The sequence below is a fragment of the Ovis aries genome, chromosome 24 (genome assembly GCF_016772045.2).
Source record: "Ovis aries strain OAR_USU_Benz2616 breed Rambouillet chromosome 24, ARS-UI_Ramb_v3.0, whole genome shotgun sequence".
NCBI lineage: Eukaryota > Metazoa > Chordata > Mammalia > Artiodactyla > Bovidae > Ovis > Ovis aries.
Window position 1 is genome coordinate 17,549,991 of NC_056077.1, and position 17,759 is coordinate 17,567,749.

A 17,759-nucleotide genomic window follows, 5' to 3' on the forward strand; every position below is an offset into this window, starting at 1 on the left:
GTACTTTAAATTCTGGCTATTTATTAAACAATAAACCGCACAAATTTATTTTCTCACAATTCCGGAGGCTTGAAATCCCAGATCAAGGTGTTGGCAGGGTTGACTTCGTCTGAGGCCTCCATCCTTGGCCTGTAGATGGCGCCTTCACCCTGGCCCCTCACATGTCTCTTCCCTCTCACATGTCTCTTCCCTCTGTGTGTCCGTTAGGCCCCACACAAGGTGAGTGACCTCATTTTACCTTAATTGTCTCTTTCAAGCTCCTATCTCCAAACACATTCTGAGGTATTGGGGTTACGACTTCAACAAATGAGTTTGGAGGGACACAGTGCAGCCCGTAACACCCTCCCCCTTCCCCCCCACACCCGTCATTAACCCGTTCCCTGTGCCTTCCCTGACCTCTGACGCTCATCCCCACTCTCTCATAGGATTGGAACCTTCTTCTGTCCTCTGCTGCCCTTTATCCAGATGATTACTCTTTTCATCATGTTTTACGTCAAAAATGTGAGTCAGTCTGAAGTTGGAACCAATTGGCTTTGCAGTCCCATATGACCCAGTGGTGGTTGGAATTGGGTGGGGGGGCGGTGCTGGGAAGGGTATCAGGGAACTGGTGTCTAGCTGGGGTCCCCTTGGCTGGCTCCTCTGGCTGCACAAGGGAGGTGACTGCATCTCTTTCTTCAGATCAGCCTGATGATGAATTTCCAGCCTCCGAGCAAAGCATGGCGGGCCTCGCAGATGATGACTTTCTTCATCTTTCTGCTTTTCTTCCCATCCTTCACTGGGGTCCTGTGCACCTTGGCCATCACCATCTGGAGGTAGGAGATGGCAGCCTTGGAGGAGCGGGTGTTTTAAAATGTAGGTTTTATCATTCTTCAGGTATAGTGAGACCAACAGATCAGAAGACGACTGCCACTGAAAAAATAATTGGTCAAGAAGCAACAGTTAGAACCAGACATGGAACAATGAACTGGTTCAAAATTGGGAAAGGAGTCCATCAAGGCTGTATATTGTCACCTTGCTTATTTAAGTTACATGCAAAGTATATCACGTGAAATGCCGGACTGGAAGAATCACAAGCTGGAATCTTAGCCATCTTATTTAAAAGTGTATAGTTCAGTAGAGTTAAGTATGTTCACATTGTTTAGCACAGATTTCTGGAACTTCTTCATCTTGTGAAATTGAAAGTCTATGCCTGTCAAACTGTAATTTTACCTCTCCCCTCCTCTGTCCTCCCAGCACTTTCTATTTTGTTTCTATGATTTGGACTACTTTAGATACTTCATGCAGAGTACATCATGAGAAACACTGGGCTGGATGAAGCACAAGCTGGAATGAAGATTGCCAGGAGAAATATCAATAACTTCAGATAGGCAGATAACACTACCTTTATGGCAAAAAGAGAAGAACTAAAGAGCCTCTTGATGAAAGTGAAAGAGGAGAGTAAAAAAGTTGGCTTAAAATTCAATTCAGAAAACTAAGATCATGGCATCTGGTCCCATCACTTCATGGCAAATAGATGGGGAAACAATGGAAACAGTGACAGACTTTATTTTCTGGGCTCCAAAATCACTGCAGATGGTAACTGCAGCCATGAAATTAGAAGATAGTTGCTCCTTGGAAGAAAAGTTATGACCAACCTAGACAGCATATTAAAAAGCGGAGATATCACTTTGTGACAAAATTCCATATAGTCAAAGTTGTGATTTTTCCAGTAGTCATGTATGGATGTGGGAGTTGGACCATAAAGAAGGCTGAACACTGAAGAACTGATGATTTTGAACTGTGGTGCTGGAGAAGACTCTTGGGAGTCCCTTGGACAGCCTCTCTCTTTCTGCCATTAGGGTGGTATCATCTGCATACCAAGTTCCCTTGGTAGCTAACAGATGCTGCGACCTAGGGATTAATACATCCGAGTTTGGTCACCACCTAACACGTGCCCAGTCTTAACTGGCACAGCCCCCTCAATTCCTCCAGGTGGTGCAGGTTCCCAGATGGAAGAATCCAGGTCTCCACACAGAGAACAGAACGTCCTCTAATGAACTGAAAGGTCTGTCTGGTCAGGCTTCTTCTTACCCCTCCAACCTCACTTTCACTTTCTTGATGAGAGTTATAACCAGCCTCAGTTCAGTCCAGTTCAGTTGTTCAGTCGTGTCCAACTCTTTGCAACCCCACGGACTAGAGGACATGAGGCTTCCCTGTCCATCACCAACTTTCAGAGCTTCCTCAAACTCATGTCCATCAGGCCGGTGATGCCATCCAACCATTTCATCCTCTGTCATCCCTTTCTCCTTCTGCCTTCAATCTTTCCCAGCATCGAGGTCTTTACCAATGAGTCAGGTTCTTCCCATCAGGTGGCCAAAGTATTGGAGTTTCAGCTTCAACATCAGTCCTTCCAATGAATATTCAGGACTGATTTCCTTTAGGATTGACTGGTTTGATCTCCTTGCTGTCCAAGGGACTCTTAAGAGTCTTCTCCAACACCACAGCTCAAAAGCATCAATTTTTCAGTGTTCAGCTTTCTTTATAGTCCAGCTCTTACATTCATACGTGACTACTGGAAAACCCATAGCTTTGACTAGACGGACATTTGTTGGTAAAGTAATGTCTCTGCTTTTTAATATGCTGTCTAGTTTTGTCATAGCTTTTCTTCCAAGGAGCAAGCGTCTTTTAATTTCATGGCTGCAGTCACCATCTGCAGTGATTATGGAGCCCCCCCCCCCCAAATTAAGTCTCTCACTGTTTCCATTGTTTAGACAGCAAACAATGAGTCCCTTGGACTGGAAGGAGATCAAACCAGTCAATCCTAAAGGAAATCAGTCCTGAATATTCATTGGAAGGACTGATGCTGAAGCTGAATCTCCAATGCTTTGGCCACCTGATGCGAAGAACTGACTCATTGGTAAAGACCTTGATGCTGGGAAAGATTGAAGGCAGGAGGAGAAGGCGATGACAGAGGATGAGATTGTTGGATGGCATTACCGACCCAATGGACATGAGTATGAGCAAGCTCTGGGAGTTGGTGAAGGACAGGGAAGCCTGGTGTGCTGCAGGCCATGGGGTTGCAAAGAGTCAGACATGACTGAGTGACCAAACTGACTGACTGGACAGTAAAGAGTCAAACCAGTCAATCCTAAAGGAAATCAACTCTGAATATTCACTGGAAGGACTGATGCTTAAGCAGAAGCTCCAACATTTTGGCCACCTGATGTGAAGAGCCAACTCATTGGAAAAGACCCTGTTGCTGAGAAAGATTGAAGGCAGGAGGAGAAAGGGACAACAGAGGATGAGATGGTTAGACGGCACCACTGACTCAATGGACATGAGTTTGAGGAAACTCCAGGAGATAATGAAGGACAGGGAAGCCTGGCGTGCTGCAGTCCATGGGGTTGCAAAGAATCAGATGTGGCTGAGCCACTGAACAACAGCAACAATAAATACAGACCCCAAAAGGAGGGGATCTGTCCCACCCTGGGGGCCACGTTGGGAGGAGGCACCGGCATCTGTCAGAGGCAGGGAGAGAGAGAGTAGTAAATCTGGGCAGAAGTCTTTACTGTGGTTTCAGTGGGAGGAGAAGGCAAGGCAGGGTCAGCAGGCTTAGGAGGGGCAAATGTGAATAATCTCATTGGGCTCTGGGGTGGAGGGGCCATCTGGGGTTGTCTGGTACCTGGCGCTGGGGTGGTGGGAGCAGAGGAACAATGGCCCAGAGTGTGAGCCCTTGAGGGAGGAGGTGGGGTGGGATGTGGGCTCTGGACTCATTGGTTTGCATATGAAAGACGTGCTTTGTAGGCTAGCCCTGGGAAAGGCAGTCTCTCTAGCATCAGTAAGGCCCCAGATGTTACAGATCAGAAAATGCTTCATTCAGCCCAAGATCCCTTGGTAACCAACAGATGCTATCACCAAGGGAGGAACACATCTGAGTTTGGTCGCCACCTGTCAGGTGCCCTGTCTTGACTGGCACAGACCCCTCACTTCCTCCAGGTCCTGCAGGGTCCCAGCTGGGGAGAAGCCTGGTCTCCACACAGAGAACAGAACTTCCTCTAATGAACTGAAAGGCCCCGTCCGGTCAGGCTCCCTCTTACCCCTGCAACCTCACTTCCCATGGCTCCATCCTTCCCCAGCCTCTCAGTCTGTTCAGAGTCATCTGTTTGAAGCGCTCTACCTGCTCTCTTTGCTTGACCCTCTCTCCTCTCTCAGCTCGAAAGTCCTGTTGAAGATCTGCCCTGCATGACCATCCCCATCTTCTGTGCATTCCCTTTTCCTCCCTTTTCCTCTCAGGGCAGTTTCCTTTCTTCATTTCCTAGTTCACGCCAGAAATGCCTTTGAATCTTTGTTTAATTGTACCTTCACTGCTTGACCATCTTTCCCATTAGAACCTGGGAGGGCAGGTATCATGTCTGTTCTGTTTACTGTGGGTTCGACAGGGCCTAGTATCTAGCACAGTGCCTGCTACTGATCTCGAGGAGACAGCAGTGAGTGGCGGCTTGAAGCAGGAATGTATTTCCCTGCCCAGGAATTGAACCTGGATAGCCTGGGTGAAAAGCAGGAATCTTAGCTGTTAGACCAGCAAGGGCTAGAGGCTAGAAGCAAAATTTCCCTGGCTCTTGCCATGCTTGAAAGCAAGAATGTTGTAAAGAGGCAAAAACTGTAAAAATAGTTTTTTTCTAAAAAAAAAAAAAAAACTGTACAAAATTTATTATTAGAGATGCAGTACAGTAAGTGGGAGAGCGCACAGAGAAACAATTTTTTTTTTTTTAATTTAAGACAAAGGCAAGGCAGAGATACACACATAGAGAGAAAGAATGTGAGCTTCTTCCAGTAAAGAGGAAGTGAAATCATTTATCTAGGGCATTTTTCCTGGGTCTTTGTTTACCTTTGGCCAATTATCTTGATTTTCCACACCTTACCTGCCCTGGGAACTTTCTCCAACATGCGTGCGCACCTTTTAGCCAAGATGGATTCTAGCACAGAGGCCTGTGGGAGGCTTGGCATCACCTGTTATGGGGTGGTGCCCCCTCCTTTTTAACCCCAAGGAGCCTTCTGCAGATGTGTAGCTGAGGAGGTCTCCTTGACCTCAAGAATGAGAAAATGTGGTCTCTTTATCTTTTATCTGGGCAAGACTGAGCTCCTCTCTGCCTCTGCCGTTGCGTGTGTGCTAAGTCACTTCAGTCGTGTCTGATTCTTTTGGGATCCCATGGGTTGTAGCCCGCCAGGCTCCTCTGTCCATGGGGATTCTCCAGGTAAGAGTACTGGAGTTGGGTTGCCATTTTCTTTTCCAGCCCTGACCATTATTGTTCTCTTAAAGCGTCCGCTGGAGACAAAGCCAGCTTTTTACCCTGTTCCTGTGGTTATTTCTATCTGGATGTGTAAACAGAAGGCTGAGTGTAAATGTCTCACCTGGAGCCCATCTATGTCTTGCCTCGAGAAATATAAACAGGAGGCTAGTTGCAAATGTCTAGCCTGGAGCCCATCTATCTCCTGCCTCAGTTACAAGTTCAGTGGGCTTTTGTCAAATGAATGAGCAAATGAATGCACAAGGGAGTTGACTTTTTAGAATACCTGTAGAACTTGAACTTGGCAGCTTCAGGGCAGGCTCTTCTGTAGTGTGATGTTCTCAGTTGTCTCACCGCGTTGGCTCTTTTCTCTCTTCCTAACCAGTTCTTGGTGCCCTCTAGTTTCTGCTTGTTCACAACTGACTTCATGTGGCCATTATTACAGCTCTAGCTTCCCTAGTGTTCTTGCCTGGAGAATCCCAGGGACGGCAGAGGCGGGTGGGCTGCCGTCTATGGGGTCACACAGAGTTGGACATGACTGAAGCGACTTAGCAGCAGCAGGAGCAGCTTCCGTAGATTACAGCCTCCCCTCTTCATATTTCCTAGTTCAAGTTCCTAAGGAAGAGAGTCCTAAAGCCCCAGTTCATTTCTTTGTGCCAGGACATGGCTGAGGTCACAGCCTGGTCTTTGGATTGGTGACGGTTGGATCAAGTGATAGTGCTGTCCAAAAGCTGGTCCTCAGAATACAGGTCATGAGTACAAAACACACCAGCTGGGCCTGTGAGCGAGAGGGTTTCCTTTGGAAGGGGATGTGGATGGAGCAGGCAGGGATCACTGGTTCCAGGTTAAGAGCCCAGAAAGGACTGGGCTAGTCTAGAAAAACTATACCTGAGTCTGGTGCTAGAGATGTTTCCCTGTCCCTTGTTTTATCAGATTGAAACCTTCAGCTGACTGTGGTCCATTTCGAGGTCTGCAGTTCTTCATTGAGTCCATCTACAGCTGGATCGACACCCTGAATAAGAGGCGCAGCTACCCGTGGGTTGTTTGGATCTACCAGAACCTCATCGGGAGCGTGCACTTCTTCTTCATCCTTACCCTCATTGTCTTGTAAGTGGGGTTCTTCGGAAGACTAGAAGGGGAAACACCCCATCAACTCAGCATGCGGGCGGCTAGGCTTGGGAGGGGCGGGTGTTTGGTGGGAAGGTGAAGACTGCAGTGTGGCTCCATGTTCTGCATCATCCCAACTCTGCCCTTGAATTTTTCTAGAAGTTATTTAATATCTTGTCCTTTTGGGGGGTCTGTTTTATGAAGAAAGGAACACCTGCTCTGTTCCTTCTTAAGAATTAACATGAAAACCAAAAGAAAAAACCTGGGTGTGAGAATGCTTAGGCAAATTACTGTGTGATTCTTTCTGAGGTTGTGACTATCTTAAAGTGGATTGGGTGTTATTGATATATGGGTTAGTGTACTTTCATTTTCAAACTTTAAAATGATTTCTAACTTCTTATGAAAAAGTGGAAGATCTGCCAAGACTGGACTCCTTTTCCCGCAGGAACAGTTGGTCTGCTGACGGCTGCTCCTCTTTAGAAGCCAAATTCTGATGGCTGAGCTTGTCCATCCTCACACAAAGACACAACTCAACAGCACAGACCAGTGGAGCCAGCTGATGCCAATTGTTGAGTGACCCCACCCCCCCCACCCCCCCGCCTGGATTTTACAGGTGGAAGTGATGACTTGCAGAGACAGGGATAGTTCCCAGGCTGTAGAGTGTATTTATTGTAGAGGAGGCTGGAACCTGGGTCTCCTAGCTGTTGGTCATGCTCTCCCTCCCAACATTGGTTTGCCTTTGGCCTTCTTACTTAAAACTGGAAGTTCTCCTCTCCTGCTCTTCCAAACTTCTAATTCCCTGGGGAGCTTGTAAGAAATGCAAACTCTCAGACCCTACCCTGACCTATAGCATCTGCATTTTAACAAAATCCCAGGAAGTCTGTATCACACGGAAGTTTGAATAGCACTGTCCATATTCCCAAATTCTGGCTACACATTAGAATCATATACACTGAAAAAATACTGCTCGGGAGTTCCCTGGTGGCCTAGCGGTATGGCTTTTGAGTTTTCACTGCTGTGCCAGGTCTGAGAACTGAAATCCCACAAGCCAAGTGGCCAAAATATAAATGAATAAAATAAGTTAAAAATACTGTTAAGGACTTCCCTGGTGGTCAAATGGTTGGGAATCTGCCTGCCAATTCAGGAGACACAGGTTTGATCCCTGGTCTGGAAAGATTCCAAATGCCTTGGGGCAACTTAGCCTGTGCACCACAACTACTGAAATCTGTACTCTGCAACAAGAGAAGCCGTGGCAATGAGAAGCTCGTGCACCGCAACTAGAGAGAAAGACTTTGTGCAGCAACCAAGACCTAACGCAGCCAAAAATAAATCAATGTGTTGTTGTTTGTTGTTGTTTGGTCCCTAAGTTGTGTCTGACTCTTTTGTGACCCCAGGGACGGTAGCCCATCAGGCTTCTCTGTCCATGGGATTTCCCAGGCAAGAATACTGGTTTGGGTTGCAATTTCCTTCCCCAGGCGATTGTCTGGATCCAGGGGTTGAACCCAGGTTTCCTGCTTGACTAGCGGATTCTTTACCACTGAGCCACCACGGAAGCCTCCAAATAAATAGATAATAATAAAAATACTGTTAAATGTTTTCACCACAGAAAAAGAAATAATAATCGCATGACATGAGGGAGTGTTAGCTAACACCATGGTGGTAATCATATTTATTGCAATATATAAACACGTCAAATCAACACCTTAAGCTTACTCAATATTATATGTCAATTCTGTCTCAATTTTAAAAAATTAATGTAAAACTAGATTGGGGTAAAGTTTGCATAACTATATGAATTAACTAAAACTCATTGAATTACACTCAAAATGAGTACATTTTGTAGTATGTCCACCACGCCTCAATAAAGCTATAAAAAGAAGAAAAGATACTGATGCCTGCCCGCCTGCTCAAAAAAGCTCAATTAATTGATCTGAGGAGGGGCCACAGCAGGAGTCTTTTCTCCACTTCTCAGGTGATTTATGTGTAGAATCCTGAGAACTATTGCTAAAATGAAGTTAACCTCTAAGTCACCCAGATACATCTTTGCAGGAATGCTGGCTGGGCCAACATCCATCTGTAAGCAAATATACGAGTTCCTATGGACCCAGTTGAAATTAGGAGCCTGCAAAGCACTGGAGAGGGTGTCTGCCATTCTTTCTTTCCTGCAGAGCATTGGAGAGAGCGCCTGCCATTCTTTCTTTTCTTCTCTTCCAGAATCATCACTTACCTTTACTGGCAGATCACAGAGGGAAGGAAGATTATGATAAGACTGCTCCATGAACAGATCATTAATGTAAGTCCCATTGGACCCCTTTGTTACCCTCCCCACCTTTAACACTCTGCAATGAAAATTTTCAAACATCATCCAATAAAGAGCATAGTAGAATGAACCTTCCCACCACCCAGCCCTGACCACCATCAACATTTGTGTACTCTCGTGTCCTCTACACTGTCCCTTTGCTGTAAATCTCTGGATTATTTTCAAGCAAATCCTGGCCTTTATATCATTTTATCTATAGATTCTTTCATATACTTTTAAAAAACATAACCACAGTACCAATCATCATACCTAAAAAAAACTAATGATACCTTACTATCATCTTATAGTCAGTCAAAGGCCAAATTTCCCCAGTTGTCCAGTTAATGTCTTTTTACAGCAGGATTACTCAAGTGAAAAATCTGCAAAAGTGTCACTTGTTGCATTTGGTTGATGGGTCTTTAACGTTTCTTTCAATCTCTAACTGTTCACACCTCCCTCTTCTCTTGCCACTTATTGTTGAAGAAACCAGGTCATTTGTCATGCAGTGGTTCCCTCATTCTGTGTATATCTGAATTTCAACCCTGCAGTGGTGTTTCATAGGTTGTTTTTTTTTTTTTGTATTTCCTGTAAATGAATGGTGAAATTCAAAGACCTGATTAAGTCCAGATTAAATTTTTTAGCCAGAATAATTCATAGGTGATGCGTTAAGTCAGTATTTCTCATGGCATTACCTCATAACATAAAAGGTTTGATTGTCTCCTTTTTTGTATCTTAGGAACAATCTGTGGGTCCATGCTTGGTCAGCTAACCTATCCATCATAAAGCTTCCCAGCAGTCTTTGAGCTAATGGATTTAGCAGCCTTTGATGAGCATAGCCATAGGGTTGCAAAGAGTCAGACATGACTGAAGTGACTCAGCATGCACGCACGCCTTTTTATTCATTGTCCATTTATTTCATTAGGGATTGCAAAATAGTGGTACTCTAATTCTAGAATTTCTTCTGCATTTATTAGCTGGAATTCTATAAAAGAAGAATTTTTACTCATCAACTGTTAGAGCACCTTCAAATAGCTTCAGGAGAGGAAAGATGACTCCCTTTATTTACCTGTTTTCAAAATGATGATTTGGTCCTCCAGTGTATTCGTTTGCTAGGGCTGCAAAGCAAAGTGCCACAAATGTGGCAGCTTAAGACAACAGAGACGTATTACCTCACAGTTCTGGAGGCCGGAAGTCCAAAGCCAAGTTGTCAGCAGGGTTGCTTCCTTCCGAAGCTCAGAGCAAGAGTCTCCGCCCTGCCTCTCTTTTTCTCTGGTGGCTGCTGACTAACCTTTGTGTTTCTTGGCATAACTTCATAACTCACATCTCTGTCTTCATCTTCACAGGATCTTTTTCTCTCTTTGTCTGTTTCTCCTTCTCGCCTAAGGACTTCTCATTGAATTTAAGCTTCATCCTCATCCACGATGATCTCATTAAAAAAAAAAAAAACACTTTAATTACATCTGCAAAGACTCTATTTCCAATAAAACTATATTCACAGGTGGTGGGGTTTGAATAAGAATAACTTAAACATATCTTTTAAAAAGGGAGAGAGACACTATTCAACTCACTAAACCTAGAACCTCCAAATATGGCCAATGAGAAGTTATCATTATGAATTCGTAGATTTAAGTATGTGTTGGCATCTTTCAATTGTAATCATTTGTTTATGCTTAAAATAGTCTCATCCTTTGCTAGAGGAAATCCTTTTGAATTAGCTCCTCAGTTCTTTTGACATGATCCCAGGAGTCTTTGGTTGCTTCCTTGTTCTCTGCAAAGATAAGATGGTCTGGACTCATCTTGTTCATTTCCTGTCTCAGAATAGGAATTAGGCATTTCTTCAAGGAGTCCTGCTCAAATGGTATTTAGAGATCAAAGTCTGGACATGGTGAGATGGTCATCGCTACTGGACTAGTTCCCTTTTTCTCTAAATACCAACGTAACTGTGAGCACTTATGTCTGAAAATATGAGGAAGAAGCAGGACACTATAGGAGTCTATCTGCTTGAATCTTTGGGGCTTCAGATTACTTGAGTTGGCACATTTTGTACTGTAAAGAAAGAGCATTGGTTAGTTGTTGATGTTGGCCAGTCGCTAAGTTGTGTCCCATTCCTTGCAACCCCATGAACTGCAGCATACTAGGCTTCCCTGTCTTTCACTATCTCCTGAAGTTTGCTCAAATTCTTGTCTATTGATGCTATCTCACCATCTCATCCTCTGCTGCTCTCTTTTCCTTTTGTCTTCAATCTTTCCCAGCATCAGGGTCTTTTCCAATGAGTTGGCTCTTCATATCAGGTGGCCAAAGTATTGGAGCTTAAACTTCAGCATCAGTCCTTCCAATGAATATTCAGGGTAGATTTTCCTTTAAGACTGGCTGGTTTGCAAGAAGACTTGTGGTCCAAGGGACTCTCAAGAGTCTTCTCCAACACCACAATTTGAAAGCATCAATTCCTAGGGGCTCAGCCTTCTTCATGGTCCAACTCTCACATCCATACATGACTACTGGAAAAACCATAGCTTTGCCTATATGGACCTTTGCTGGCAAAATGATGTCTCTGCTTTTTAATATGCTGTCTAAGTTTGTCATGGGGTTTCCCAGGTGGCTCTAGTGGTAAAGAACCTGCCTGCCAATGCAGGAGAGACATAAGAGATCGAGGTTTGATCCCTGGGTCAGGAAGATCCCCTGGAGGAGGGCATGGCAACTCACTCCAGTGATCTTGCTTGGAGAATCCCATGGACAGAGGAGCCTGGTGGGCTACGGTTCATGGATCACAGACGCAGTTGCAGCTGAGCCTGCACACCCGCTAGATCTGTCATAGCTTTCCTTCCAAGCAAGCATCTTTTACTTTCATGGATGCAGCCAACATCCACAGTCATTTTGGAGCCCAAGAAAATGAAACCTGTCGCTGTTTCCACTTTTTCACCTTCTATTTGCCATGAAGTGATGGGACCAGATGCCATGATCTTAGTGTTTTTGATGGGTTAGTTAGCTAAGCTCTTTCCCACCTATCCGCAGAAACGTTACCCATAGTTTTCTGATACAACATTGAATGTTTGGGGCAAGTCTTATGAAGATTTCAGTGTGGGAGGGATTTGATGTTAAATCTTTCTGTTGTAAGAGTGGTGTCAGGTAAACTCAGGAGTTACTGGGATGGCATCATTTCAGGAAGTCACCATAAACATCATGCAGATCTGCCTGCCTGGGAGTCTTGCCTGGAATGTGGACCACAAAGACAGGGTTGCTGTCTCTAAAAGAACTCAGAGAGACTGGGAATAGGCTCAGGAACAGTCCTTTCAAAACTGCTGGTTCCTTGTTAAAATTGCAAATTCTTATTACCCTTCCTTCCTCCAAGCAATGAAGGCAACAGATAACATGTTGTTGAGCACTTATTGATGCCTGGCATTGTGCTAAGTGATGAACAAAGATTCTAATTTAATTTTTATTACTCACTTCATAGTGCATTCATTTCTTTAACCTCTATTTTTAAATTAAGGAAATGGATGCTTATAGAGTGAAGCAACCTGCTCAAAGTCACAGGGCTAGTAACAGTGGGATTTGAATCAGGCAGCTCCTAAGTTTATGCTCTCAGCTACAGTGCAACTTTGCCTCCTGAGTCAAAATTCTGTTGGGCAAAGCCTATGAGTTTGCAATCTCTCCAGGTAATTCTAATTCACACTAGAGTATGCAAACAGTTGCTACAGACCAGAGATTTTCAAATGAGTTGGCCACACCCAAGACAGCTGGGGAACTTGTTAAAAGTACCAATTACCATGGACAGCTCTTACTTACAGAAGAATTTCAATTACTAAATGTAGAAAGAATGAGGGAAATAGAAGGCCATTATAAATCAAATATCGCAGTAATAATTGTTGCAAGCAAGATCCACTGGTGGATGCTAAAATGAGTGGGTGAAAGTTTAGGAAGAAACAAGGGCATGGAAAATGGGATTGACCTAGACTGGACAGACCATGAGGTGAGTGCTAGTTCACCTCAGCACTCTCTTATCTGTAATAGACTCATAGGAAAGTGATTCCCCCTCCTGGGGAAGGCATACCCCATTCCTTTGCTCTCTTTCCCAATTCAGGAATTATCTGTCAGGGTCTACTTTGTTAACACAGATAACTTAAAAATTTTTTAAATATATTTATTTATTTCTGGCTGTGCTGGGTCTTCACTGATGTGTGGGATTTTCTCTAGTTGCCCAGAGCAGGGGCTACCCTCTTGCTGCTTGCTGTGTACAGGCTTCTCATTGTGATGGGTTCTCTTTTTGTGACTCCCAGTGAAAGGCTTTTGCTGAACCACGAAAGATGCCGGGATTCTTGGCCTCTGGAGGAGAATTCAATCCGGGGCCAGAGACGAGGCTTGATCACTCAGAGCTTTTGTGTAATAGAGTTTTATTAAAGTATAAAAGGGATAGAGAAAGCTTCTGACATAGACATCAGAAGGGGGCAGAAAGAGTGCCCCCTCGCTAGTGTTAGCAATGGAGTTAGATGTTTTTTAATTACTTATTACAGTGAATCAAAAGAATGTCTGGAGGTTGTAAAGACCTTACTAGACCCACTCCCAAAATTGACATTTTAAGAAAACAGGATTAGCCAGAAGGTTTTTTCCAGAGAACATCCTCGAGCAGGATACATTATTGTTATATAATCCTAAGGAATGTAGAGGAAATAACGTTTGTCCTTTTTTCCTCCTTGAGAATTCCAGACCCTTCTCTCCTTGGGGACCATTGGACTTCTTATCAACCTGCCTAGGAACGGACTCTCAGCAGGCTCTAGAGCACAGGCGCAATAGTTGTGGCGCATGGGCTTAGGTGGTCCGTGGCATGTGGGATATTCCCAGATCGGGGATCGAACCTGCATCTCCTGTACTGGCAGGTGGTTCCTTTATCACTGAGCCACCAGGGACGCCCTTACACAGATAACTTTGACAAAGGAACTATATCTGATGTTCTTCAATGCAGAGCTATAAACTTTGACATTCTCAGTGGAAGGACAGGGAAGAGCCAGGCAATGCTGGGCACCCAGAGAGTGTTCCAGGGCAAAAGGCATGCCAAGAGGAGGGATGCTATAAACCATTTGTCCTGGGCCCTCTGACAATGGTGTGTAGGTTGCTTCTCGCAGCAGACTAGAGAAAGTACTACTCAGCCTGCTAGGATAATTGCTTTAGAGGAGAATATTACAGTTTAGGAAGGCTATGGGGGTTAATTTGGTTTTGCTGTGAGATGTCTCTTTTCTCTCATCAATAGTAAATGTGGCAGCAGTCTCCAGCCTCCACGGGGTCCAGGACCCTGTGCAGTGTGCTCTGCTTAGTCACTCAGCTGCCTCTGACTCTGTGACCCCATGGATTGTAGCCCGCCAGGCTCCTCTGTCCATGTGGCTTCTCCAGGCAAGAATACGGGAGTGGGTTGCCATGTCCTCCTCCAGGGGATCTTCCCAACCTAGGGATTGAACCCAGGTCTCCTGCATTGCAGGTGGATTCTTTACCATCTGAGCCACCAGGGAAACCCAAGAACACTGGAGTGGGTAACCTATCCTTGCTCCAGGGAATCTTCCCAATCCAGCAATCAAACTGGGGTCTCCTGCACTGCAGGCAGATTCTTTACCAGCTGAGATCCTAGGGAAGCCCGTCCAGGACCCTACCTGCCTAAAAATCAACCTTTCCTCCATTTGCTTCTCAACCCCACACCATCATTCATTCTCCATAATTTTGTTTTTGTTTTCCTACTTGGCAGGAGGGCAAAGACAAAATGTTCCTGATAGATAAGTTGATCAAGCTGCAAGGTATGGAGAAGAGAGCAAACCCCACCTTATTTACACTGGAAAGAAGAGATTCGGAGGTGAGGCTGCAGGCTGCCTTGGGATCCCTGTGACACGGATGTGTCCTCCTGTGAAAAGTGCATCAGGAGCTAGAATCACATCTGGGCCCTTCACTTTCTGTGTTTTAACATTTCTTTACTTTAATTTTAAAATATAGTATGCATTCACCATATTCTATGCCTGGCCATGTTCTAGGTAATGCAATATCATGGTAATATCATGGTAACACAGTAAGGCCGTTCCCTCCTGGAGCTTGCATACATCTTTCTATTACCCAGCCATACAGAAGTGTGTCCCACTGGGATGAAAAATGCCTTGAAATTTCTCCCCACTAGGTTAATGCTTCAGTGTATATTCTTCCAGATCTTTCCCCCAGGCATCTGCACACATCCATACATCTACTAACATTCTTTTTTATTTATTTATTACAAAAATGGGCTATATTTTATACCTAACTTCCCCTCTCCCTGCTTAATACTGTATCTCAAACATTCTTTCAGTTTGTACATACTTGGGCATTTGGATTGTTCCCTGTTTTTTTTTAATACTAAAGACAATGGGTAATGAAACCTTTTTATTATAGTTTTTCTATGTGAATGTTTTATCTGCCTCAGGCATATGCATGATAATGTTAACAGATATTGCCATATCATGCTCTTAAAAAGGTTTCGCAAATTTTATTCTTACCAAAAGGGTTTGAGAGATCCCTAGAACCCTGCTCTAGTACCAAAGCCTGCACTGACTTCACTGGTATCCTAGAAAATGTGGATAAACAGTAAACCCATGTTAATTCAAATGCTACTACTTTTAGAAGTTATGATCTTGTCCAAAGAGACTGCCATGTTGTTTATTGTCTGTGCAAATTAATACCATCAGCATGATACAGGTAAGGGACTTAGAGGCCCAGCTCAAAACTCTATCACAGCAGGGACCATGACTGTACCTTTGCAGCCACAGGTCCTAATATATTACCTGGTATGTTTTAAATGTTCAGTAAATATCTGTGAAATGAAAGATTAAGTGAATGGAATCACTGTCTATAAAAAATAAAACAGAGCATGTTTGCTATTTCTGCGACTGAATCTTGACCTTAATCTGTCACCTCTTAATTTTAAAATGGTGGGGCTTGCAAGTCTTATCACATATGCAGCAGGATCTGAGGTCTACACAATTTTCTAATGATGAGATTTCTTGTTTTCTTCTCTTTTAGCAATGGGGCTCTCTGCTTGTCAGGCAACATGATGCTGCTCGAGGTGAGTACCCGATTGGCACTGAAGAAGGTCTGATTCATCCAGATGATAGATCCCAAGACAGAGGGTCAAAACTGCTTCTAGATTCAGTCACTGGCCCAAACTGGCTTCAGCAAAAACTCAAGACTACTTCTTGCCTTAGGCATAGCCAGAAGCACGGACTCACAGGATGTCATAAGGCCTGGTTTCTTTCTGTTCAGTTCTTCTCCATGTTATCTCCTTTCTCATGTGATCTCTTGATAATCACAAGACAACTTTATTAGCTTCTTGAATCTTTGCAGTTTCAAGTCTAGTGGTCAGGAGACCCATAATTCTCTTTATGTTTCATTTGATCTGATTGGGTGATGTATTCATCCATGAATCAGTTGCTGTGATCAAGATACTGTGATGACTTCATTGGCCAGATCTTAGTCACAGGCCTTATCTTAGATATAGGTGGTACAACATAGAGACCACAGGGGCTGAGAGAATAGAGAAAGGTGTTTTCCAAAGAAAACCTGTGACTGATGCCAGAAGGGGAATGAATATTGGGGAGGAAATGGACAAATGAATAAACCCACTCATCTTTTTGGAATAGTATTTCTGATACCTCCAATGGTGGGAATTCAAGGGGGAAAGTTGAAGAAACTTAGAAGGAGGAAGCAGAGAAAGCCTGAGAAGCTGTGGGATCTTGAAAGCCACTTTGGTCTTTCCAGTGGAGATATGGGCCAGTGTGCATCTGTGCTAACATCTCTTCTCTTGTATCAAACCCAGACCTGAGATTCAGGCAATCATTTCAAGAAGATAATCCAAAGGCCTGATAATTATCGTGGCACCAAGACACCAACCAAATAAGGAAAGAAGATAAAGATGGAGCATCTTCCTCCGTGCCACCTGGGCCTTTAGGAGCTTCCCAGATGGGAAATTCAAACCTTTAGCCAGAAGTGGAAACTGACGACAATGTAAATACTGAAGTAAAATTGGGTTCCCTGTTGGGTTTTTTATACCTGAATTGCTGATTTTTCCAGACAAAATATTTGAGATTTTCCAATAAAGACAGTTGTAGTATTTGAACTAGTTCACAAACACCTGGGAAGAGTTACAGTTTATCTTTAAGAGCTACATAATGAATTCTTGGGTCCTTAGAAATCTCCCCTCCTAGTACTCCCAGACCTGGCAAAGGTTTGGAGACTGCTACTAAGACAAGTGGTCCAGCCTGAATAAAAATGATCCTTAATCAAGGATATGAAACCTCTAAATTGTGGAACCTGCATTTTTGCATGACTTGGAACTAAAAATAACCCCATGTTACCCCAAAGTGAAAGACAACCAGAGGTCTCATCTATGAACTTTGTTGCGTATTGAGTACACGAGTCTTTCAGATTGGACTGGGGTGGGGATGTGGACTGGAATTCTGTCCCTGTGAGGTTTTATACATGATCATCAGTCTTAGGTTGAACCAAACATGAAATCAGTGGTGATGTGTGGAATATATATGTATGTATATGTGTGTACATATGAATGCATATTCATTGGAAGGACTGATGCTGAAGCTGAAACTCCAAAGCTCTGGTCACCTGATGCAAAGAACTGACTCACTGGAAAAGACCCCGATGCTGGGAAAGATTGAAGGCAGGAAGAGAAGGGCATCCTCCTCTCCTCAGAGGATGAGATGATTGGATGGCATCATTGAATTGATGGATATGAGTTTGAGTAAGCTCTGGGAGTTGGTGATGGACAGGGAAGCCTGGCATGCTGTGGTCCATGGGGTAGCAAAGAGTCAGACATGCTTGAGCAACTGAACTGAATTGAACTGAATGAATGCATATACATATGAAGCATTCTTTTGCATATTTGCCAAATAATTCACAAGGCATGTGACTTTACCTAAAACTGAAGGGTCCAGGAGAAAAGAGCAATTACCAAATTACTCCAGAGGAAAAACCTCCTCTTGAGTGATCACTGTCATGAAATCCAACTGGAACTGAATTTAGAAAACATTTAAGATGAATTTGAAATAAACCATCCAGTCAGTGCTCAA

General features: G+C 43.9%; 1 protein-coding gene across 7 annotated transcripts in view; it reads left to right on the plus strand.

Annotated features, from left to right (window-relative positions):
• TMC5 (transmembrane channel like 5) overlaps positions 1–17,759 on the plus strand; it is an 82,781-nt gene extending 65,022 nt beyond the window's left edge. For 6 of the 7 annotated variants that reach the window (XM_042240469.2, XM_027961599.3, XM_042240471.2 and 3 more), the window contains 7 exons: positions 426–501; positions 679–812; positions 6,201–6,374; positions 8,589–8,667; positions 14,405–14,509; positions 15,700–15,742; positions 16,493–17,759. In XM_042240469.2, the coding sequence (XP_042096403.1) occupies positions 426–501; positions 679–812; positions 6,201–6,374; positions 8,589–8,667; positions 14,405–14,509; positions 15,700–15,742; positions 16,493–16,539 (658 nt within the window). In that variant the 3' untranslated portion in view covers positions 16,540–17,759. The other variant, XM_060405749.1, reaches the window with a different exon arrangement.